A 25951-nucleotide genomic window follows, 5' to 3' on the forward strand; every position below is an offset into this window, starting at 1 on the left:
GTGGCTCCTATTATGTTTTGCTCCTGGAGCAGAAGTGGCCTATGAAATTCTTACTAGCTTAATGTTTAAAATATCTGCTAAAAATTATGAGAAACATGCTTGCCATCTCAGCCTCCAGCAGGAAATCCTGCACTTGATTATCACGGATTCTGGCTGTCCCCCCCCACCTCCCCTCAACTAGGTTTAACATGCCCGCACCCCATCAATCCTAGGACCAGAGAGTGATGGGTAAAAACAAATGACACAAACTCCTTAAATGGTCTTGCCTTCTCTGGGTAGCTGGGAGCCTGCTGGAAAGAGTTTCCCCAATACTGCATCCCATTGCTTTTGTTTATCTATCCTTGCTGACATTTTCTTCAATTAGGAAACAATAGCTCCGTTCCAATGTACTGAGCAGAATTACTGAAACCGAGTCACGTGACACCATGAGAGTGTGTTTTCAATTATTCACTCTGTCTTTTTTTGCCAGGCCTATGAAGAGGAACAGCATTCTGCAGGAGTCAGGTTTGTCTGCCTCGCTGTTGTAAGTTCCTCCTTTTGAATTTTTATATTACAATTAGGGATTTTTAATTTTTAAAATTTTTTAGCAGTATATTCAACTCTTCAAGAGTTTCATACTCTTTATTAGAAAACTTCCAAACCTCTAACTCTTCCTACTGCCTGGAGATCCTAGACTTCTGCAGTAGTTCAGTGCTAATACCACTGCTCAGTAATGAATCTGACAAAGATCACAAGATCTAGATTAAAATGGGATGCAAGATATCATGCTGTTAGCACTTGGTAATATAAAACTCAGCTTGTTCTTGCTAGTAAAGCAAAGTTCTATCTTTCCTACTGTCTGGTTAACAGCAGAGCATTCGCATTCAATCTGGGAGCTACACCAAATTATTTGCATCTTGTAAATACTCAGTTTAATATCCAACCAAAAATTTGAACCAAATGGGCACAGCTCAGATCATGTATTTTGTTCGCAGACTGAGTTAGGGCTTTTTAGACTTAAAGCTGGAAAAATAAAGCTTGGGGGAAAAAAAAAAAGAAACAGAGAAGGAACATTTGGTTTGCATTACAAACCACAGACAACTTCCATCAGGCATGCTGGAGGTATAAGAATGGCAAGAGAAAATGACAAGCAGTGAGTGCACTGGAAGGAGAGATAAATGGTTTGGAGAACTGACTTTGAAGTAATTGTCCATACCCACAATACCTTGAATTAAATTTAGTGGAAGATGGAAATGAATCATAAAGCTTCTCTGGCACTTGTGATATTGTTTTCTGTGTAAAATAACATTTCTGGATATTTTTATTGGAAAACTTATAGACTATGTTTTTGGTACCTCCTATATTTCTGTCACTTATGCAACCCTGAATCAGCAGCTCTGGAAAGGATGTTGCCTTAGTTAAGACTTGGGTTGTCTTAACTAAGACTCTAATACTTAGAGCAAGAGCGAGTATTTAACTGGAAGTCTTCAGGTCTACTGGGTTTATTTTCACCTCAGCCACTGGGTTGCTTTGAGCTACTAGGTAAGTCATCCAGGGTTAAACTTGGTCTTTGGAGCTGATGGAGCTCTGGTGGGGCTGGGGGAGGAGGAAATAGATAATACAGCAGGGCAAAAGAGATGTTCTCTCTGCATAAGCTAAAATTCCTCAGGAGCATTGCAGAGAGGTGGGATGGCAGAATGCACTTAAAACAATGTTTCCTTCACTGTTTCAACAGGTGCTTCTCTGTTCTCTGCATCCCAGATGCTCAGAATAATCAGAGAAGCATCTCTTGGAGCGTTTACTACTGATGGCAGTGCCCTCTCTTAAGAGCGTAGCAGCTTCAGGCAGAGTGAGAAAGGGCTCTTGCATCTCTCCATCCTTCGTTATAGTCTGCCAGTCTCGAGAGAGCTGTATTTTGACCATTAAGCTATCAAGTCCTCTGCTTACCCATGTGCTTAATAGCTCTTTTTTTAATTCTTTCTCTTTGGGGAAGTAAGAGTGCAGTAAATGTTTGTAAAACATTGAAATCCTTGAATGAAAAGTGCTATTTCTTCTAATTTTCCCCCATAGGCAAGATTGTTTGTGTCTGAATATGCAACTCAGGCTTGTTTCTGGCATACTTATTGCTAGAGTGTAATCGAGATTGCCAGAATCACAGAAGGAGCACCGGTCCCTGTTGCAGATTTTCAGGTGATGCACTTTCCACACACCTTCAGCAAGTTAGCTCTGTTGCATTCTACCCTGGTGCTGAGGGGAGGTACTTGCATAAGTTCCCGTCACCCTAGCCATCCTATTGCTTTTTCAACTCCACACTCTGCTCTAACGGGCCAAATTGTGATTTTACCTACCTTCAGACATGCAGGAAAAGCAACATCAAGCTTTACAAGATTAATTTCCTAATACACCGGGAATGTTAATAGGGATTTCCCAACTCAAAAATTGCAATTAAGTACATACCTACTATGGCAGACTAAACTTCTAGGCTTACCAAAATGCTACAAACTGACTTTTTTAAAAACAAACACACAAAATCTCCAGACCTTGAAAGCCTTTATATATTAGTAGGGATAAGTGTCAGTCAGCTTTTAACTAATATAATCAACAAAAAAAGCATATAAAAATTTGCAAATTTGTAATGCTAAATTACACCACCACCAACTACTTATTTCAGTTGTCAAAATTGTTTTTCTAATATAATTCATAGCACTTTTCTTCTCTGTACTTCAAAATAAATTACCGCATAGAGGTTTGAAAAAGTAGCTTCTCTCAGTAGTGCAGGAAAGGAGACTAGTCCTAGAGAAATAAGACACTGTGTCAACCACAAAGTCCACGTGTTAAAGCTGAGCTTCCATCTACATCATACCTTTCCCCATCCCCTCTGGCCCCCATGTCCTTACACATAGGCTTAGATGCTCTTTTATTGAGCGTGTGCTCTGTGTCACAGGAAGGGAGTGCATCTGTGCTGTTGGGCAGTCCTCCATCCACACCATGGCTGCATTCAGCCACATTTGCAAATCTTGTTATTCACAAGAAGAGAGTCTAGTCTGAAAAAAGAAAAAAGTAGAACATTCTGTGTGTTGAAGGGAAAGAAGAATATGCTAGTTCAGTTTGACCCTGAAAGCTTCCCTCATGCCACTGTGGGGAAGGCTGGGAGCCCAGTGACTTCGGTGCCAATGTCAGATTCTCCCACAGGAGCAGAAAAGATCCCAAAGACACACAGGAGAAGGGCAGAAAACACACCAGCTTTGTGGAACTTGACATGTTCTCTGGATACTTTCAAATTAAACTTTGCCCTGGAATAGCGTCCTGCTAGGAAATCTGACAAGTTCCAATACTCAGGGCACGAGTTTCTGAAGTGTTAAGGATTTTGTTTTGGAAAAGAGACGTCAGGGAGCAGAGCAATATTAGGACTGGTATGATGGAAAATAAGTTATGATGGAAGGCTATAGGAGCATTACCTATCAAAAACGCCAGGAAGGACTGCACAAATAAACATCCTTCTCCCTGGGAGATGAAGGGACCTCTTTGCTGCTCCTGAAAAAGCTATGTGCAATTTTTATTTTTTCTTTTACAAATCCAAACAAATTCAGATTCACGCTGAATGGTCTATTTCTCCAGCAAGGCCATACAGCTCCTTTAGACAGGTACTCAATGGCATAATGTTTATCATCTGGTTTTGTTTTTCCTGGTTATTTGTTTGAGAGAGAGAAAAAAAAATAGAAAGAAAAACAATCCTGCAGATTTGTTATAAGGTTAACTTGGACTTATTATATGAATCTAGCTTGGTCAGAACTTGCAGGCCCATGATTATTGTTGTGGCTGTTACGAGTCTTCAGAAAATCTGCCTTTTTCTATTCCTGTATCACCAGTGGCATTTCAGGTACAAAGTGCATACATACATACCTAATTCTGCATAGTAGCAGGGAAAAAACCCAAACCAAACCAACCAACCACCCAGTTTAGAGCACAATGTACAAACTTTTTCTCTCAATAGTATACTTGAGAAGTGCTTTTCAAATTACATTGATTTTCAATTTTGTGTATAATACCTATAGCATCTTTGATTTATGCAAATCCTTTAGTTTCAATTGGTGTTTTCTCTAGAATGGCAGCATACACTATCAATTAGGTACTGTGAAGAGAACAGAAAAGTTTGTGTAATAAATATGACAATAAAACCTAAGTGAGAAAGCCAAAGTAATTAATTTAGACTTCTTCTTACTGAATTTTCAGCACTGACATGTACCTACTAAAATATTTCTAGAAAACCTTTTCTGAGAGAAAAGGAAACAGTTTAACAAAGCTCCCCTTTGTTATCGTAACATGCTCATTACTCTACTCATTTTACAAAAGCTCCAATTTTTGCCACATTTTGATTGTATAGCATTTCTTCCATCGTCTCTTAATTTTGTATGCTGAATCATACGCTGAAACAAACCATTTCTGTAATGGGACACTTTTTGATGGATGTATTGGAGCTATATTCCTTTACAGAGTTCAATCCCTAATCAGATATTCACATCTTAAGTGCTTCACTGGATCTCTCTGTTACTGTTAAATGCACGGTCTTAAGTGAGTTCTGGTCTGCAAAAGTAGGAGTTTTATATCAGCCTGACATTCCTTACTCTCTCATGGCTAAGATCTACTTTTGCTAAACCACTTACAAATCAGATGTGCCAGGCGGAGAACTTAACCTCGACAATTTGATTAATCTTCTTTGAATTATAGTGGTTTCATGAATCAAACTTCAGAAGGAGCTTCCCCTTTCCAAATAACGTTAGAAGGATAGAATAATGCTTTTAAAGTAGCTTCCTTTTCAATTTGGGATTGCAACATGCAAATTCAGCAGAAGCCCAAAGGAAGCAGCACAATGGAAGCATCAAAAACATTTATTAAAAGCACTCTGTTGTGCTTGGGGAGCACGGGAAGAGAATGAAAAGGTGAAGGAGAATTTAGTAGAGCACTGCACAGAAACAGAATTAGCAAGTCATGAGATATCACGTGGCTGTTAGCAGACTGAAAGGCTCTGTTGATTCGATTATTCATTAGGGCTTTTCAGTAGCGTAGGTTATTAAGTGGGAGAAAGTGGGGTATATTACAACTTACTTTTTATATTTCCTTTCCTGGAGGATGTTTAGCACCAGAGAAGCGGAGAAAGTTATTGAAAGTATCATGCCGCATAAATGGGAGAATGATAGGAAAAAGAGCAGCACCACCAGCTCTTTGAAGATGGATCGAAAGAGCAATTCTGGGAACAGGAAGTCAAAAAAGTTTCGCTCCATTTCAAGATCACTTATACTTTGCAACGCCAAAAACAGTGACGATGGGTCAAGTCCTGATGAGAAATGCCCCGACCCCTTTGAGATCTCTACCAGTTGGGTTCAAGAGGATTTTGACTGCTGTCCTAGAACACAACTGCCATACACATCAGAGACAGAAGACAGCCCACCTGATCCTCCGCGTGTGATCACCAGCATGGTCCAGTCCAAAGCTGCAGCAAATGAAAACTGCAACAACATGAGAAGAAAGTTACTCACCAAGGTAGGCAACTCAGTACAGTGTATTGTAATGCTTCCCATTGCAGTAGTTCCTAAATGGATTGATATTTCTCGGGAACACAGAATTCTACTCGGCTTTTTCAGAGTCTATGAGCCTGCAGTGTTCCTGCTCTGTATAAACAGCATGAAAATGTATTAGCTTTCCTGATGCGCTCTTGCACTCTGCTGATTGACATTCTGCTGAAATCAGTGACTGCTAGGCCACTCTCCATGCTTTCAACCTATAATGTAACATTCAGGTCAGAATATAAAACTGTCACTATAATAAAGTGCATTTGTAAAGTGTGATACCATGAGATTTCACAAGCTGTGCAAGTATGAATTATATTAATACTATGAAAGACACAGGAGATTCAGCAGAGAGATGTTCTTTCTCTCCAATTCAGGAAGGAGGTAGTGATGGCTCTAAAACCACCAGAGATGTCACTTTTTCCTAGAGATGCAAAACTCTTAACAGCCTCATATTACAACATTATTGTTTAATCAAGAACTAACTACATTAACCCTAAAGAGCTGGACAATTTTTCAGTCTGAGCAATATATTTTAGATGCTTTTAAAAAGTTACTTTTCAGTGACATATCCTAATTTTTCCACTTTCTCTCTACCTGTTGGTGAGATGCGTAAAAGGGACCTCACTGCAAGTACGACACGTCTTTCGATACAGTTTGTGTCCTCCTGGGACCTCCCTTATTATATGCCTTTTACCTGGGAAAATAGTGGCTTATGTGGAACAACTGTTTCTTTCATCTGTAATATTTCTTCCTTATATACTTCCTTATATACTCTGTTTTACCTCAAACCAGGACATATACTTTATTGTATTTTGCATATCTTCAACAGAAATTGGCTAAAACTAGACCTCTACATCTAAAGATATGGCGTTACTGAAAATCAGAATCTCCCCATACCCCTTGAGTTTCTTGCTAATGATCACAGCATGCAGCCCAATATTGCAAAGACTGCAGCAGGACAGAGATCTGGATGTGAGGTGTTTCAGCCCTTGGCAAAGTCCCAGCATGAGGACAAAACCAAACCAATTTTCTGCTTCATTCTGACAGAAAATATGAATAGGTGACGCTTACCCAAGTCCCAAAATACACTCAGTCACCTGCGAAAGCACACCACCCCCTCCCTTTTGGAAACAGTCCATATGCACCCTGCGGATTTCCTTCTGTGAGTGAAGAAGGAGCTGGCCTCTGTGGACTCCCCCCCCCTTCTCTTTTAACAAGGCTGAAGCATTTTCTTAGGTGTGTGTCAGCTGCCACAGTCTACTTGATTGCGTACCTCCAAAATATGTGGGGCTCCAATAAGTGTTGTGATCCCTACCCATATGAAACTACTCAGTATCTTATTGCAGACTGTAAGTTTAGATCATTTGCTTTTATAGCTGCCAAGCAGCTCAAATAGGGATCTGGGGAACAGAGTAAGTTTCATAACTAATGCCATTGCACAGATAAAATATAACTGCTGAGGGTATAAATCCACTCTTAGGCTGGAGTGTTAGTGCCACTGAATAGGATGGGTCAGGAGCCTGGATGGATAGTGACATAAATTAGTCAGCAACGCAATCTCTTACAGCAGCATTTGGATTGCTTAGTGCCATTGTAGACAAGGGGTACAGTAAATTACCTCTCCAGAGGTCTCATAGCAATATAAACCTCTTCAGATGCTACTTGCTAATCTTCCATACCTTTCAGAGCTGTGGACCAGTAGAGTGATTCTAAAAAGTCTTATCTCCTCATGCTAAATAGGATGAACTTTGGTAACATCTACACTGACTTATCCTGTACTACTGTTGCCGAGGCTTTGCCCTATATTATGAAAGCAGTGATCTCTATCATCCATATGGCACAAGCCTGACAGAACAATCTTCCTGTACCACGTGCCTTAGAGAGTTTAAGCTTAAAACCTCTCTCTTTAAGAAAGGAGTCAACAAGCATTTTTCAAGTCCCAGCCTAACACTTACTCTCTCCATTTCCATGTGACACTTCAGAAATTCATGATGTGTGACTCAGAGCTGAAGGATCCTTGTCTTTGTTCAAGAAAATTGATTCCATTCTTTCTGTGGTGTTGCTGAGGATATTCCGCTATTATTCTGCTTTCCAGTGCCTGCAGCCCTAAGCATGACTCTGAAGGTGCTAATAACTCCCACAGAACTGAACAACTTAATTTTTGTTGCCACATTGGAAAGAGAGAAGAATGTTTAAAAGTGCTACATGATTTAATGCTCCCAGTGCATCTCTTCTCCAGAGCTAAAGGGAAACCTGGAATATCAGTATTCCAAATACCAGTTCCTCTCTCTGTTCAAAAATTTAAGTATCTCTTTGAGCCATACTCTGCTGATTGCATGGGATTCACTATTGCATAAACCACGAGCAAATCAAGCAGTGTTTCAGGACTTCTGCATATGTATTAGAGTCACATTTTCCCGATTTCAAAATCTTTAGGATTACCTACAACAAGGAAATGAGAGGCAAGAGGAGGATTTTTGAGGAGAGGGCATCTATGCATCATGACATCAATTCCTTTCACTTCAGCGTTCAATAGAAAACGCTGATGTAGACATTGAGGGAAGCACTGCAGCATGAGCACAACCTATATTAGAGTCCAGACAGTCCCCACAGAAACACTTTGTTCTTATTGCACTACCTGTAGAAAAGACTTTGAGCTGGAATTCAGATCACACTATACAACAGAGAATTTCAGAAGGCTGAAATTCTGATGATACCAGGTTTTATTCATTCTTCTTTTCACCAAAAGTTGCACAGGTTTTGGTGCCAGCAGTACTACCCTGATTGGGATGGGACCGCAATTTGATATCACTGCTCCTCTATAATCCTACTGATACCGCAATGCTAGCATGTGTGTGGGAAGGGACCACAACCTTGTATCTTGGGTAAATTTGGCTCTTGTGAGAAGTATTGCAAAGGTTGGCCCACAGATGCAAAAAAATATCGTGTACCTGTGCAGATATTTTTGTTTTTAACCAAAGCATCCATAGTCTGCATTTACACCACTAGTGAACCAAAAAGGCAGAGGACGGACATTATTTAACTGTGATGCTGCCTACCATTTTTACTGTGATGATACGTGGGTGGTACCAGATGATAGGGGTTTCAGTTCACAACTGTATCTTCTAGGCAACTTCTTTACAACAGTATGTGGCATGGTGGCACACTCAACATGTAAAACTGCAAGGATTGACCTTTCATCTGTACAAAAGTTATAAACAAGTGGAAAGAAATCAGGTTGAGAGAAGACTTAAATAGGAGCCCAACAACAACAGCTATTTAGTTGTTCATTACATTCAGAGCAAAAACCTCAGTCAGTGCTACATCTGTATGAACTATGCAGATACCTCAGACATTTGGATGACCAGATGGTCATTCAGATCCTGCTGAGACACGGCCACTCTATGTCACACAGGGCCCTGTGTAACAGTCCTTAGTGGTTATGTCCTTCTTTGACCTCAGCCTACCCTTATGCCACAGATATCTCACTACCCTGCTGGAGTCCTGTTTCCAGTCGTTTTTTGTGACAGAAAAGCTGCTGCCATGACATACAGAGAATGGAAGAAAATGGGAGACAATTTGGGAAAAGGAAGAGAGAGTGTGGAATTACAAAGACAGGAAAAGAGGAAACAGTTGACCATGGAATACTTCAAAGCAAATAAAGTGAGGGGAAGAGAAAGCAACAGTCAGGAAAAGTGAAGGAATTGTATCTGCAGCAAAGTGCATCACCTTACTACTCCCCACTTGCTATTAAGTGACACATTTTTCCTTCTTTTATTCTCTGTGTCCTCGGCACATTTTGTGCGTTGCAACAGCAGCTTCATTCATCTGCCTGTTGCTCAGCAGAAAGGCAAGTAGAGATGTTCCCACTAACGACTATTACTTCATAAACTTCCCAGCCATTTCTCTCCTTCTGCCTGGCTGATTGTACAGGAAAGCAGTAGAAGCAAATAATACATCACCATGTACACCCAGGCAAAGAAAAGCTGTATCAAAATCTTATAGCGCATAACAACTTATGCTTTATGAGTACCTAGGAAAGAACGTCTCAGTCTTATCCATTAATCTCTACATCCTCTTCAAAGTATCTCCTTTCATTATATATTCTAAATAGCAAAGATATTTTTTTTCCTTCTCTAATGTATTGTCAGCAATGATGAGAGCAGATGAACGGTCTTTTAATTCATTTGGTTTATGTGTTCCAATATTCACTCGTATTGACTATTGCTTATTGTGTCTAGAGCACCCAGGATTACTTGGGTGTCATCTGTTCAGCCAGGTCCTGGACCATTTAGCTTCAAAGATGAGGTGTGCTTAGTCTGGTATGAACAGAACTGGAGCAGCTTGTCTGTGTATAAACAAGCAGATCTCCTTTATAGTTTGCTTCTCACAAAATCAGCAACTTTCATGTGGCCTGAAAGGAAAAGAAAACAAAAAAATTGTAAGCAGTGTCTGATACCTTGTGCACTGACACAGCAAACACCGTGGAAGATGGCCTTTCCTGTTCGTATCACTACAAAGACTGAAACTATGCCAGTTGTAGAGGTAACAGACAGGACTAGGTAATATCAACTCCTATTCTTCAGAGAACAGCAGTCTCTGATGGGTTTGAGAGCTTCTTCAAGAAGCGTTCCATTACCTCTTCCCTGCACCACAAGTGCCCTGGGAAGCACAGAGAGTTACCAGCCGGAGGGGCTGCTAGCAGGACTGAAACAGCACCTAGAATAAACTGTGGCAGGAAAAGGCTGACTCGTTATACAAACATTGGATCCAAGCTGATCTGACTGCATAGCTCCATTCAGTTCTAGAAACTTCTCTTTCCTTGCTTCCTTTGGTCCCTGACCCTCTGCTTGAAGGACGAAAAAAGCAAAAGGTCATTTTTCTCCCTTGGTCATCACCAGAATATATTTTTATTAACTCGCCTTTATGCAAACACGAGTTAGTTGGCCCTTTGGTACCAGGACAAGTATTACAGCAACAGACTGTAACGTCTAAAACATGAGCCTATGGGCAGGATGGAAAAACAAAGCCAGGAAAGGAGACTGCATTTATTTAGACATTTATGTGTTCTCTTCCCTTTTCCTACTTGTTCCCTCTTTCTGTCTTCCTGGACTTCTTGCTTTTGTGACATCGGGGCCATGTTATCCCCAGAGCAAGTTGGGAAAGAGGCTGTTATATTAAGACAGTGCGTGCTGCAAGATGTGGGCCAGGGAAAAGGCTCCCAGAAAAACATACCAAAGGCCAGATGATGGGTGGAAAGGTCCGTCTGTAACATTTGATGTGCTGAATCGTCTATCTAGGGCAGAACCATAATCCCATGCCCTGCTTCTTGCATCATCCAAAGGCTTTCTAACTTCTGCCATTTTATAAATTGCAAAGGGAATATGCTGCTGGGAAAATGTATTACATCTACTATAAATATTTTGAAAAGACCAAGACATTGGCCAGGATATGTCAGAATCGGTGGAGTCATGTCAGTTTATGCCAGAGAGACTCTGGCCCTTTCTCTGTTAGAACTGATACAGAAAAAAATGCTTCTAGAAGAAAATCCCCAAAGACTCTATTCTCTTAATCTTCCACTTGGAAATCCCAGCCATTTCACAATCAGGAGGCCAGAAAAGCTAAATATTTAAATTCATTATTGTACTGTTGTTAGATTTTTTTTTTGTTTTATTTTTTTTTCTTTTTTTAAAACAGCAGTCAATCAGCTCATTGTCATACGCTTGGTTAACTCAGTCAAAGACCTTAGTTGAACTAGCCTTGTATAACACTTTACTTCATTTCAGGGACAATCTAAGTACTGTGTCTTACGTTTAAGAGTGCACAAAAGTTTTTCAGTTTTCCACAGATGCCATGGTTACCCTTATTTCTAAACAACATCTGGAATTAGATGTGTTGAGATGGGACTCTGGGCAAGAAATGTCTAATGAGAGCATGAAGGGAAAAAGAAATCTTTTAAATGTCAGATAGAAAAACATCCTCAGAAGCTTTACATTTTACATGACAAAAAAAGGGGAGCAGAAGGAGAGAGCTGGCCTGGACATGCAAATTACTTTTCCAGAACTGAACACATGAAAAATTAATCTACTCTCACCTGTGACAAAAATGCATTCAAGAAGGCTCTTGAACTCCACCTTCGATTTTTACCATCTTTCAGCCAAGCAGATTCAGTTTAAAGACAAATTTTGCGTATAATGCACTCCCACAGACTTTATTCATTTTGTTTTCACAGTGACGAGTGGATATTATAATACAGATACAAGTTTCCCCAGAGTCTTGAAGTACTTGGTGGCAAAGCCCCTTATAAGCAGAAAGATTTTATTCACTGGCAGCAAATACGCTTTTAAACGTATGTTCTAATAATAAATAGGCAAGGTTGACCTAGAATCCACCTGCCCACACACAAAACCTACCAACATTTTAGCAAATTTTCAGCATTCACTACATGCAGTGCTATAAAGCACCTTTCAAAGTGAGCAGGACACCTTAAAAAAGAGGAGGATGCAAAATAAATACTGTATTTACTCTTGGAACCATCATCAGTATTTCTATGCATAAAATAATAAGTGAGACAGGAAATAAAACATATTAAAGAAAAAAAACCAAAGCAAATTGACTGTTGGCACATGAATTGGTCAAATGTTTATTTTTCTAAAGAACAGCTTTTATTAATTTTCTGTCATGTTGCAATAACTCGGATGTGAATATAGTGATCTATATCCAGGCCCCAGAAAAGTGCAGATGCTGACAACATACAGATATTTGCCACATGTCCCTCCCTACAGACCAATAAAACCTTTTTTTTCTTTTTTTTTTTTTTTTACTTAAGTAATTCACATAAATGAATTGCAGAAACGATTAACACACAGAGCTTATTTGAAATGTAGCTCAACTTGGTAAGATGACTATAGATTTAAACAAAAATTGTTTCCAAGATTTTTTTTTGCAGTGTACAATAGATTTAACCTCTACTTTCCTTCTGACTAAGTGCATGCAACTAATTGCTCTTAGAAAGAATACTCATAAAAGTTTTTATTTGGTGTCATTTCACATGTATGTCCCAATACAACCCAGAATTTCCAGACTAGCATGTCTCCCATTGTACAAAATACAATGTCTTCCCCAAAGGACTTACATGGTGCTGCTGCAATGAAAAACCTCAGAGCCAAACCCACTGCACCCTGTGATGTCCTGTGAAACTGATGAGAGCCAAATCACTTTTGGACAATTAACTATGAAGATTTTTATAAACACCATGAACATAGCAGCTGTACACTATGAACAAGTTGCAGGAAGGGCATAAGCATGAATGTGCTCTTAACAGAGATGAGTTGGGCATAGTCTGAAAAGGCACACCATTAAGTTAAAATCAAGAACAAAATGAAGGATAAAGAACAGCTATGCAAAGTTCTGCCCGTGTGTCTGACCAGTATCTGTGAGAAGATATATAGATATTTCAAGGGAGTAGTACACAAGAGCAAAGACTCCTAAAGAAGAGAAGTTGGCAAGTCCAAACTTGAATTCTGACTACAGAAAAAAAAGGAAACTACTTTTTTTTTAACCGACTCTATAATACTATTATTCTTTCACAACAGCCCCAATCCATCATCAGCTGATGTCTCTAAATACTTTGCCAACCAGCAGAATAATTGCCAAACTTTAATAGCTATCTTGCATTTCTCACGTTTTAGAACAAGCACACTACCCCGTTGAAAACCCTCTGAGTTTAATGGATGCTTCATGTATGCAGAATCTGACTTGTAATTTCTTACTGATACCTAAAACAAAGGTCCAATACAAACAAACAGAAAAGGTAGCTCACTTTTTTTGCTACACAAGATCTGAAATTTTAAGACATCGTAATTCTAGTCTTTCTTTTGTTACCATGCCGAAGAATTCAAAGCACTGCCATAAGATAAAAAAGAACATAACATAGTCCTGATTTCAAGTACGTACTTCCCAAGATCTTTACCATTGGTGAAAAATAAATATAGGATCGCCAAAACTAATACTAGAGTTCAAATGAACTGGTTTAAAATAGAATTCTATCCATGCTTATACACTTACCTGTTACTCACTAGAAGCACTCTTCATGAACAAAACAGGCTTCGTAAAATTCAGACACTCCTCATTAATGGCAGACAATCTGGAATGTAAGCAAACCCACAGAGTTAACAAGTCAGTTAATGCAAGTATAGCCCCTACCTACTGAATTCAGCATGCAGTGACCCTAGGGCTCAAAGTTAAACACTTCATTCATTCACAGCCTTAGATTTACTCTGGCAGGTCTCAGAATGGGAGCCAGGCTTCAACAGTCAGCCTGGAAGATAATGACCTTTACTGACATTGCTGTAAAATTTGCAGTTTGTGTTTGCTGTCAGTCAGGTATGATGTGATCCCTATTGATTTGTGGTGAAAGGGCATAATGATTCTAACCCTCAGGGCCGGAGGAACTCTGCTTAGGGCAGAAATGAAGCCCTACTGATGGCGAAGAAGGTTTCCTTGTGCTGTCAGAGGACTACAGATTACTAGAAATACTTCATCCCGCTCTGACCAGAGGACCTGGGAGCAATACAGACAGTTGACCACTGCTATATTTTGTGGCCTGTCCTAACATATGAAATTTGCCTCCCCTTCAGAAATCTATACCTCAGCCATACAAATCTCTCGTGAGCAAGCCTGGATCCAGGATACACTGAGAGCCCCCTTCACTATGTGGAGTATGGAGAGGCTGTCGAGGGCAGAGGAGGTGGGTTCATGTGGGAGAAAAACGAGTGAATACTTGAATTAGGAGTTTTACTAAGCAAATGGAAAAGAAATTGTGTGCTAACTTCCCAGCTGTCCTTGTCTCTTTAAAATTTTAATTGTTCATGCATTAGTGCTGCAGGAGTGTATTTCCTAGACAAATGTGTCGTCCTTGATGTGCTTACTCAATCCATTCTTTGCTTTACTTACTCATATGATTTAAGACATTATTCTCCTTCTGTAAGTCCATATGTTAATGATTCATAACCCTATTAAAAATGTGCTTACAATTAGTCCTCCAGATGCAACACACCGACTACAGCAACCTCAACCAGTCTGGAGTGGACAAAGAATCTTCCACTGCTGCAGTCTTCTCTGCTCCCCTGCCCCCACTTAACAAGTCAGCAGCAGGGGTGGAGCTTCTAGTGTTTTGTATACACTTATTTTCCATTCAGACCTCTTCTGTTTTCCAGAGTATTTCCTTTTATGGCATATGTTTATTTTCCTGCCTGTCTTGTCTTAGCATAGGCAAACTTGTCCAGTTACTATGAAAAGTCTATTATCTGCTCTCTTCCCCTCTATGTAAAGGGGCACTCTATTCTAATACTTCCCTCTTGTAGCCAGAAGCCACTGAAGTCCTAAGGAAAACAACTTTTAAACACTGACTCTGTAATACAATTATTGTTTTACAACTGCACAGTGTTAAAGCCCTGTTCCTGTTCTACTCGGAGGCAATCTCGTTCTAAGAACAAGACCATTTTCTGCATTTCTTTAAAAGGCTCAAGATAACTGTAAGTAACTTTTAACATCCTTGGTACATTTTCTTTCATGCAACCTTTCATCTTCTGAATCAGGACAGCTGCATCTGCAGGCTGTGTACAACCACAGGGAACAGAAGCTCAGGAATCAAGCTCTCTAGGAGTCCAAACTGCACATCTCTCTGGAAAGGGTTCACGGGCAGCCAGGTGCCTGCTGGAGGTGCAGCAAACAGGTACAGCACACATGGAGTCAGCAAGCTTATTAGGGAGCCAGTTGTCTGCACGGATTTTTCAGAGAAAGGCAATGATGTTTACATTTCTTACAACACTTCCAGTTGGAGAGACAGGTCTAGATTCTAGAAAAATACAACTGTGACCATTCAGGGATCTAATGCTTCTCACTTGCACTAATGTATAAACCCTGGAAGAATGAAAGATTGAATATAACATGACATTTTCAAATGCTGTTTTCCTGGTTGCCCTATTAAAGGGCAATGTCATTAGGGTGTTACCAGCATAGCAAGGCCACTGGAAAGCAATGTGAACCAAAATTCCTGAAAGGGAGTAAAGCGTAGCCTCTGATCAACTTGCAAATGCAAGATGGTGAGAAAGGAGGAATATTTTGCCTGGCTTGGGCTATTCTATGCTGTCACTTTAGCCTGGATGTAAGCTGTATGTGGAAAGGCAGCCATTGATCGCTAGGACTTAGCAAGAAGAGAGCAGCAACAGGAAAAAATCCTGGCGGGGATGGGGTGCATCACACATCAAGACATCTCATGACAGTTCTGTTCAAAGCAAAGGGATGATTGCAGCTGACACCTCAGCTAGCAAGACGTGTAGCACAATAGTGCCATATTGTTCTTTGTAAAATTATATACAAGCATGTTCCTTTTTTCTTTTTTAAAGGGTTGGTCGCCTGAGCCCAAGGGATGAACTGTTAACACTAAATGGACAATCACTTAAAGATCCATCCAGCAGGGAGGCTGAACCTCTCATTAACCCAACAACGCGGCTGTTGAACATGATGGTGGCTAGCAAAGTAAGCATGAAAGTAGCGGTCCCCTCTCACAATGGTGGTGTGATTTGAGAACGTTTACTTGAGAGAGAAGGGGAATTTGTGCACCAGACATTTGAAGAACATGTTTTTGAGCTTCCTGATGAAATCCCAAACCTCTTGTGGTCAGACTCTGGTGACTTTCAGCATAGCTTTTTCCCAGATAAACAGAGACTATGGGGAGGCCAAGGCCCTGGGAAATTCTAGCAAGGGCTGTAAAGCCCCTCCTTTTAGAAACACATAGGCTTCCAATGTTAACTTTCCATTTGCAAGTTAAGCAAAGACAGAGGTGGATTTAAGGAAAGATTCCTTAAATCCCCAAGCTTGCAGATGACACCAAGCAATGTGGTGCAGTTGAAATGGTGGAGGGAAGGGATGCTATCCAGAGGGACCTGGAAAGGCTTGAGAGGTGGTCCCATGCAAACCTCAGTGAAGATCAACAAGGCCAAGTACAAGGTCCTACACTTGGGTCAGGGCAATCTCAAGCACAAATATAGGCTGGGCAGAGAATGGATAGAGATCAGCCCTGAGGAGGAGGACTTGGGTGTATTGGTTGATGAGAAGCTCAACATGAGCTGGCAATGTGCGACTGCAGCCTAGAAAGCCAACCACATCCTGGGCTATATCAAAAGCAGAGTGTCCAGCAGGTCAAGGGAGTTGATTCTGCCCCTCTACTCTGCTCCCATGAGACACCACCTGGAGTACTGCATCCAGCTGTGCAGCCCCCAGCATAAGAAGGACATGGATCTGTCACAGCAAGTCCAGAGGAGGGCCACAAAGAGGATCAGAGGGCTGGAGCCCCTCTGCTGTGAGGACAGGCTGAGAGAGTTGGGGTTGTTCAGCCTGGAGAAGAGAAGGCTCTGGGAAGTAGCCTTCCAGCCAGAGAGAAGGCTCTGTACTGAAGTCATTTTGTGGATCTAGGATTTATAAGCTAGAAAATTCCTATAGTGAATGTTACTGGAGTCTGCTACAGAGAGAAGGGAGGCAGCATTAACAGGTCAACAACCCCAGGTCATCACTAAATCTCTCGGTGGAAAACCCTTTTGGTCTTTCTTTCAGAGTCCATTTCATTGGATTAGTCACATTTCATTTCAGGCTTCTTGTCCTCTCATCCCCACCCCAAACTAGATGGCAACCAAATGCTTTTCACTTGCAAATTCTGGAGGAAACTTGAGGCTGATGACTAGACAGAGTTAGTCCTCTACCACACATTTACCACTTTAAAAACAAGAGACCTCAGCCAGAGATTTGTTGCAGGCTTCAGATCTTCATAATCAAGGAAAAAAGACAGTTTCTGCTTGTTATCTATGATAGGGTCACACAGAAAGCTCTGATATAATCATAGACTGAGAAAAGACCCCTGACTGGAGCCGCTATCAGGTCTGAGTAGAGTGCTCCTCTTTCTAGGATGGCACTGAACTTTCCCACCCAGACGTCTGCTGGATTCTGCCAAGATTTTTGTTTATTTTCTCTCCTTTAAATGCCTAAGTGGACGGAGATGACCTGTATTAAATATTTGTAGCATAGTACCACCCAAGAGGCAGCCAGGCAAACTGTGCATTTAAGACAAGCCTGCACCAAATTAATTAAAGGTTAATAGCAAAGGCTTTTCAAGTTAGCTATCTGGTTAAAAGAAACACTGCAAAATAATTTTCAAAATGCCCCTTTAAGGATCTTTGCATTTCTTATTCTGACAAGTTCCCTAGGGGAATGGGACTAGAAAGCCCTAGCAGGATTTTGCTACTTGGCAATACCTCCACCTGCTGTCGAAGAGGAAAATTACCATTCATTAGTTCTTGAGGTATCCCCTACAGCACTACTAAAACCAGGCTTCTGGAAGAAAGTGTTTGTCTTGGTTGGCTTCAGACGGATTAGGACATGTAGATCCTGTTCTGATGCTGCTCTTGTGGCCTTCTTAGCCCGTGGAGAATATCACTGAGCAAACCCCTTTTATATTTTGAGTTTTACTGTGTTTCAATCAGTTTCCATATGCTGTTTGTATTTAATACTATTTTTCCTTTAACGACGACTTCCTCAGGATCAACGTCATTCCCTATGTCACAACAGAAGCAGGACTTTCAGGAACAATACGCATCCAGAAATCATACCTAACATCAACTGTTACTTAGATGGGATCATTTATTTATTTTCAAACCGGTCTAAAAACCTGCATTTAGAAACCTGAGTGTTTTATGCACAAGTGTTTAAACGCTAGAATTAGCGTACATATTTTCAAAAGCAACTACAAGTTTCCAAGTTGAAGAGGATGAAGTTTTGGAAAACACTAAAGCCTAGTCCTCAAAGGTTTTTAAACACCCAGATTGTATTTTGACTACAAACTGTCCCTCTGAAATCAGGAGAAGTTAAACACCTATCCACCATTGCAAACCTGGGCTTAAGAATTTTCCTCTTGGAAATAGCACTCTTCTAAGGTGATGGAAACAGAATACCTAAAAGCACCAGTTATCCCAGAAATTAACAAGCATGGCTATAGTTTATCTATATATCAACATATGAATTTGTTTGAACCATCTGGGATGTCCAATTAGTTTTCTGTCTGTTTTGACTAAAGAGAGGACTCTATTTCTATCTTATTACTTTGGCAAGTTATAATCATGCTTATAGCAAAGTTTTTGACCTGCATTCTCCTTTATCATCCTAATTATTTAAAATAATTAATTTTGCTCCATGTTTTTTTGATTCAGGCTGAAATTAGTGCAAGTCAAATTAGGAGAAAGTTTGGTTTTGAGTTTAGATCACTTTCAAGAATTTCTTGCATAGCACTAGCTTGTTTTTTTAATTTATTTCCTTTCTTTCTTTTTGTTTTTTTTTTAGGAAACGGCAACCGGTAAGGAAAGGCCTTTGGAAATACAAAATGGCTTTTTGCACAGTAAATTTGCATGTCAACGGACTCGCAGTAACTCCACCAGTAAGTTGCAAAGAAGTAATCTTTTCTCTTGTAATATTCAGGGAGTGCACAGCACAGCACTTCACTGTGTGATGATATTGCAGTGTTGAAAGAAACTGCAATTATCGTCCAAATTTAGTCTGGGATCCTCAGTTAAGAATTGCTGATATATCAAAGCATCAGCTTTTGTATTCTCAATATCCTACAGTCAGGGGTTTTGTGCATAAGCATTCAATTTCCTGTTTTTTAAGATGTATTCTAAACAGGCCAATGCTTTTTTGGTAGGGAATGTTTGCTTTTCGCTATATTTCACGTCAATGGTCATCCCCACAGTGAGGACTGAAAAAGATCACTCCCCTCACAGAGAGATTTACAAGAGAAAAAACATTTCTAAGTAACATTTACCTCATAAAATGAATATGCAGACACATCCAACGTTTGAGAAATAACTCAGCCTCTCTTCCCCTGTCCGACAGGTGTAAACCCGTACTGGGCAGGGGAGATGGACTGCGCGGCGCCCCGGAAAGCCGTGCCCTTCAGAGACCGTCAGCCCCACGCTCTCCACACCAGCCGCAAATCTCTTTCCCAACAGCTGGACTGCTCTGGTGGGAGAACCCCAGTAAGTGCTACAGGAAATCAACCTGAAAAACAGACAAAACCATTTCCATTAAGAACCTCTCAATGACCTTGGCAGTCACTTTCCCTCCAAAACCTACCTTCCTTGCAGGCCCTGTCAGGGAAGATGGCGCATGCCTGCTTCCTCCGCTTTTTAACCACATCCCTACTCTGCAAGGAGCAGGAAAGCGGGAAAGGCTCTGCACCAGCAAAACCCCATTTCTTCAGCAGCTTCTCCCTCACGTTACCCCAGCAGGTTTTACAGTGTGTGTAAATCCTGCTGTGTGGTTCGCCCCACCTCGGTAACCACCTCAGAGCTCACCACTGAAGAGGCCCTTCCCCGGTGTCTCCCGCCGCTGGCCGTGGAGATGCTCTGTGCACATGGCCGATAAAACCCCGGCCTGAGCCTTGGGCCCCACAGCCGCAAGCCTCCCAAGTCACCTCCATTGGCCCAGCCATGGCCACAAGCAGGTATGGACTCGCCTCATGGCTGGCAGTCACTGACCCCAGCTGCCTGAGGCAGCCCCCTTTCTCCCCACAGTGAATCAGACATATTTAAACAATCCCATTAATGTAGGCTAGAGACTGTCCGTCTCTTGCTCTCCTGATGGATTTCAAGTGATTCACCAAAGGCTGGGAGAGTGGAGGTTGGGCAGGGTAGAGAGGGTGTGGGTATTTATGACTGAAGGTCCCCAGGCTCAAGCCTGGAGCAGGGAGATGGAGATGAAGCTCCTCACGCTCAGCTGCCACCTCCCGCCCTGCCTGAGGGCTGGCTGGGCATCTCGCCACTGCTCCCCTGCCTTTTGCTGGCCAGTCCCTCACCCTGCGGGCACCACAGCCTGACCTAAGGTTCTAATGGGGGTGAGGAGGTGGCAAAATGGAGCAAAAAACCCAACCAAACAACACCCGTACAGACAGACTCTGAGGGATTTGCTGGGTCTCTTCCTGCCTGAAGGTTCTGTGTGGGCAGATGCTGCCCGTTGGCAGAGGCTCTTCAGTTGCATCCTGGTTTTGGGTGTCGTTACCCACTACACGCAGAAATACAAAGTACATCCCCCCACACCCAGAAGCAAAAGAAATTTGAAAACTTCCAATTTCAGATTCAGAAGACCCACAGCAGAATAAACTGATCTGGCAGAGGTATACTTTTTGGAGAATTTGTTTTTGGTATGGAATAGACATTTCCCTCTAAACCATGTTCCCAATCCCACGTTGAAAGAATAATCTTGCTTTCATGTCAAAATCAAGACTTATTTTTTGCATATGCAGAAGCTGAAATTTTGGCTGATGTTCCATACATTTCAACACCGGTTAGTTTCACTTTGCTGCATTAAAAACAAAGTGTTGAACTCTCTTGGACTGGTAATGAGTGCAATTAACTCTGGCCCTACCGAACTTCATGTATAGTTAGCTTTAGATAATGACTTTTGTCATTGCTTAAATTAGTTTGTAATACCCAATTTCATGTTCAAATAGGAGGTTTCTCATTAAACATTTCATTAAAGGTTCATTAAAATGGGTCAAATCTCAGAAGCTGGAGTTAAGAAATCCACCATCTGTGGAACGGAGGGAGGACAAGCACTGAGAAATTGCTTGTCTTGGTTATCAAACATAAAGGATGCGCTTCACCTCTCTCAGCTGTAGGAAGAAGCCAATGTGGTGACTTAACGGATGCAGTGCAGGGTAATTCACAGTCTGAAGAGCTTTTGTGAGCACTAATTCATATTTTTGAGGAAATGCTGAAAACAGGTTCTATATGTCCCAATATAAAGTTATTTAGTGGCAAGACTGGGGAAGAAGTTAGAATTTCTTGTTTCTTAGTTCAGTTCTTAGAGGAAATTATGATAATACTTGTTTAAGACCCCTAATAGCTGCAAATGGGATTTTGACATGGAGAATCAAGTGAGAGCACAAATATATCTTTCTACACCACCGCACCACTTCAAGGGCCAACATTCTAGTTTTAATCTAGTTCGGTCACTGCAGGACAGTTTCAGTGAGCAGGTCTTCAGAGTTTGAGTCTTGAATATTTAAAGAAAGACAAAATCAGAAAAATTTATCTTCAGGCCATTAACTCCTGAATGTATCATGGAAAAAGTCTGTTTCAGCATAAAATGTCGAGACTACTCAGCACGGTCATCAGTTCTGTGCAAACTGATTGAGAGAATTGATAATTTGTTTTTAAACAGTTAGTACCATCAGTTATAAGGAGGAAAATTTGAAATAAATAAGTTGTCCTAATGTATGTCCAAGAATTTCTGGTTCTCCATTAAAACAATTTTTTTTTTATGTTTACAGGCAATTTCAAGGCCATCTAGATCACTGAGTACAGCACAGTTAGTGCACACATCCTGCGTCTCACAGGCTTCAGTAATCTCAAACATCGTATTGATGAAAGGACAAGGGAAGGTGAGGTCTCTGTTGTTTTACCATAGAGTTCTACTTCATTTCACAAATGTAATCTGCAAAGTGCAGGGAAGAGAGTACAGGTATTAAGGTTGCTACTTCTGGATTGCCAATTCATATCCAGTCTTTTCCAGGAGTGATTAGTTATCATCACTTGTTTCTTAATAAACTTCTGAATATCTCTTTGCTGAAGCACAGTCTTCAGATTCTATTAACACATCCCCATCAAGCTAGCAACACCAACACTGACATTCACTGCTACCGGTTTTGGCAGCTGGAGGTAGGCTTGAAATCATAGACTCTGTGTCATCTGTGAGCTGCACCAGCATAGAAACCTTAGAGCTTCCTCCAAGTCAGAGTTGAGCCGTAAGGACAGTTCTGTTGAGAAGGAGAACAAGAGCTACCAGGAATACACAGGACCTCAATAAAAAACAATAAACTTTTGCAAAAACCATAAGAAAGTCTAGAGAAAGACAGAAGATAGTTGCATCTACAAAAGTAATGTAATTGAAGGTGCTTAAAAAGAGAATACAGAAGTTATAAACTTAAACACATAGCTTTCGAACTTGTTGAATAAGGTTCTAAATTTGTTCATTAATAACCTTTTAAGTTAAAATATTTAATATTATAACTATTTAAGCTGTGAGATGATTCTCAGAAATTGTTCCATGAAGTGTCATCATTATTTATCAAATAATCATTTGTTGCCTGTATTTTGGGAGTCTACAAGGGTGTCATCAGCACTTTCGCTTTTCATTTGAGGGATGTGGCAGGTAGTGTTTGACTTTTATATAAGGGGAGAAAGGCCAAAGAATAAGTAGATGAGAAGTATTTCCCTACAAAGGTCTATTGGTGTTGCTGAAACTTACAATACACACTAACTCTGTTTGGTAGAGGGTAAGAGAGAGAAATCTCCATCTGTGTGCCTGAAATCAGTAGTAATATTAAGATCTTATATGGTGGCTTTTATTAATATCATTTATGGGAAAGGAAATTAAGGAGAATAGATAAATTAATCTCTCAAGGCTGCCTGTTGTTTCAAGGGGAAAAAAAAAACTAATTTAGACATCTTCCTGTGTGTTTATAATAGTGAATTAATTTATTGAAACAAACGAAAAGCAAATCGTAAGGATATTCCACTGAAATTTTCATTTGCTTTTACTACTGGCACGTGGTTGACTATTTTTTCATGGATTGTACTACTTTCTTTACTAGTACTGCTGATGTAGGTAATGCAGAAGAAACTGCAAATGAACTACTATGAGAACTGAACATGGGCTCTCACACACACTGTTTTTCTTCCATAAATTAGGGTTTGGGCTTCAGTATTGTTGGAGGGAAAGACAGCATTTATGGACCAATAGGCATCTATGTCAAAACCATCTTTCCTAGTGGAGCTGCTGCTGCTGATGGAAGGCTACAAGAAGGTGAGAAACGTCTCTTCTCTCCCTTTTCCCACTCCAGATTCCCAAAGAATGATACCTAAAAGCAGATTAAAGTGAAGCTGAAATGAGCCATAAATGACTTTTACACCTGCATTTTACATTATTGCATTTGCAAGACTCCTTTTCCGTACATGTATTGTGTAACTTATTGCACAATACAGTAATAGTAACATAGTACAATTTTTCTCTTTAAAAACAGGTGATGAAATCCTGGAACTGAATGGAGAATCCATGCATGGATTAACACATCATGATGCTTTACAAAAATTCAAGGTTACGCACACTCCTTCCAGAACAATTTATGTCTTTACACTCAATGTGCATGTGAACCCAACCTATTCATTCGTTATCTTTTCTTTCTAGCAGACCAAAAAGGGCCTTCTAACACTTACAGTCAGGACAAGCTTCAGCACGCCTCATTCTGCTTCCAGCTGTCTGTCACCCCACTTGTGTCAGTCACTGAGCTCTAGTACATGCATAACCAAAGAAAACAGCTCTTTCAGTTCAGAAAGTGCAGCATTCTCCTTAAATGCTACAAAGCCCAATGACAGGGTCATAATGGAAGTTACCCTAAACAAAGGTAAGCACTAAAATTAACTGAGCACTGTCAAACAAGGCACTGATTGACAAAACACTGCTTATTTTCTCTCTGAATGTCTTTCCTCACTAACTTGATTCTTCCTGAAATAAGTTGGGTGTTTTTTTTTTTTTTTTTAATATAGCAAATTAGATCTTGGAGTCTGCTAGTGCTAATAAGTATCTATCAACAGCAGGATTTTGAATACTATCTGTCCTCAAGAGCCAATCATTCATTTTTTTTCATGAAAACATTAGAGTCACATTCATATCCTTCATGTGAAAAAGTAAACCTCTTGGCAACAACTACCAATTATTAAGCAGATTATGCAACTCTTACCGGTATTATGCAAGCAGTTCATTTCATTCTTGAAAAGGCTTAAAACCAAATAAAATACATATCTGTATCTTCTTGTAGTTCTTTTACCTCCTCTCCAACTGTCATCTTCTATTTATAAACAACCACTGGCATAACGAAATAAACTTTTAAGTATGGGAACATCAAAGCAACAAGCAAAACAAAGTCTCTATGAGGTGACGGTATGATTTACCAAACACACAGTATGGGATCTGACGTCAGAGCGATTGTCCAGGGCAAAGAGGGTAAATTCACAAAAAATGTAAAGCTGTAGTATATAAAACAGAAAGGGGATTGAGATGTTACAGCAAACAATACCCACACATCCTTAATTTCTGATTGGGGTTTTTTTCCTCCTTAATTTTTGTTCTCCCCCCTCCTCTCTCCTTGTAAAGTCATTTGAATTCTTTTGTAATGATGGATATTTTGCAAAATAAATCTGCATTGCATTGTGTCTGTGACACACCAGTAATGAATTGCAAACAGATCGGAATTGGAACCATACAAGCACTATTGGTGTGCACTCACTTTAATCACGAGGGGGGAAAAATAGGGGAAAAAAAAGAAAAGAAAAAAGCAGTAGGAGCAGCAGTGAATATTGAACGTGAAACATTCATGAACACAAGACTTGGGTTCTGGTTTGTACAGAAAAAATAATAAAATTGAAGACATTTTTAAAAAAGGTCTCTCCAATGTTTTGTTTTGACTGCTTCTTATGTCTTTTTTAATTATTATTAATTCTTTCAGAGCCAGGTGTTGGCCTTGGAATCGGGTTATGTAGCATCCCTTACTTCCAGTGCATTTCAGGGATTTTTATTCATACCCTCTCACCAGGCTCAGTGGCGCATATGGATGGGAGACTCAGGTAGGATGAGAAAGAATGTCTGCTTTATAGCACAAGTTTTTCATTGCTCTGTTTTATGGGTTTATTATTGACCCGTTTGGGTAGGAAATCTAGTGCTTTCTGGGAGTTTGGGGTTTAAAGCATATGTGGTATTCTGAGGGTATGAGCATGCATATTTTGGATATGTGGGATTTCCAGATATATAGCAACCCAGTGAAATTATTGTCTCTTGTCCAGGCTGGGCTAGCTTTGTGGGTCTTAGACAAGCATATAGCATTCTTCCTGGAGAACATTTACAAATGATAAAGTATCTGAAAAACTCCAAACATATGGCATAATCTGGCTTGTTTGAGCACTGGTTTTCCCTGACAAACTCCTCCAATTCCATCCTGTCTTGCACAATAGAAATACAGATTTGCTGAAATGAGCTTTAGTGGGAATGTAGAGATTTACTTTGTAAGATTTATGAAATTATGATTAGTAGTGTTGAACATATTTAGAATTTTTCAGTGAAGGCTTTTCTATTTAACTTTAGGTGCCCTGTAACCCTCCTCTCTACGTGTCTAAAACTTTAGCTGGGAGAACTGTGGCCTTACGCTATTTGAAAGTTTGTATGATATGAATCAATGCCTTCAGTTGGCCTCTTAATGTGCGTGGGTATTTGCAGCAGAGTAGAGAAGGGCAGTATCAGTT

At 40.4% G+C, this 25951-nt stretch overlaps 1 protein-coding gene across 3 annotated transcripts in view; it reads left to right on the plus strand.

The window, feature by feature from the left end:
* Positions 1-473: 473 nt before the first annotated feature.
* Positions 474-25951, plus strand: part of IL16 (interleukin 16) — a 38000-nt gene continuing 12522 nt past the window's right edge. Inside the window, exons 1-11 of one of the 3 annotated variants that reach the window (XM_074601489.1) lie at positions 474-523; positions 5109-5520; positions 15149-15285; positions 15959-16091; positions 18942-19035; positions 19491-19633; positions 21928-22038; positions 23348-23462; positions 23680-23753; positions 23844-24060; positions 25162-25279. In XM_074601489.1, coding sequence (XP_074457590.1) covers positions 474-523; positions 5109-5520; positions 15149-15285; positions 15959-16091; positions 18942-19035; positions 19491-19633; positions 21928-22038; positions 23348-23462; positions 23680-23753; positions 23844-24060; positions 25162-25279 — 1604 coding nt within the window. Of the gene's footprint in view, positions 524-5108; positions 5521-15148; positions 15286-15958; positions 16092-18941; positions 19036-19484; positions 19634-21927; positions 22039-23347; positions 23463-23679; positions 23754-23843; positions 24061-25161; positions 25280-25951 lie in introns of those variants that run through there. The other 2 variants (XM_074601490.1, XM_074601491.1) reach the window with 2 other exon arrangements.

This window comes from Larus michahellis, chromosome 9 (genome assembly GCF_964199755.1).
Source record: "Larus michahellis chromosome 9, bLarMic1.1, whole genome shotgun sequence".
Taxonomy (NCBI): domain Eukaryota; kingdom Metazoa; phylum Chordata; class Aves; order Charadriiformes; family Laridae; genus Larus; species Larus michahellis.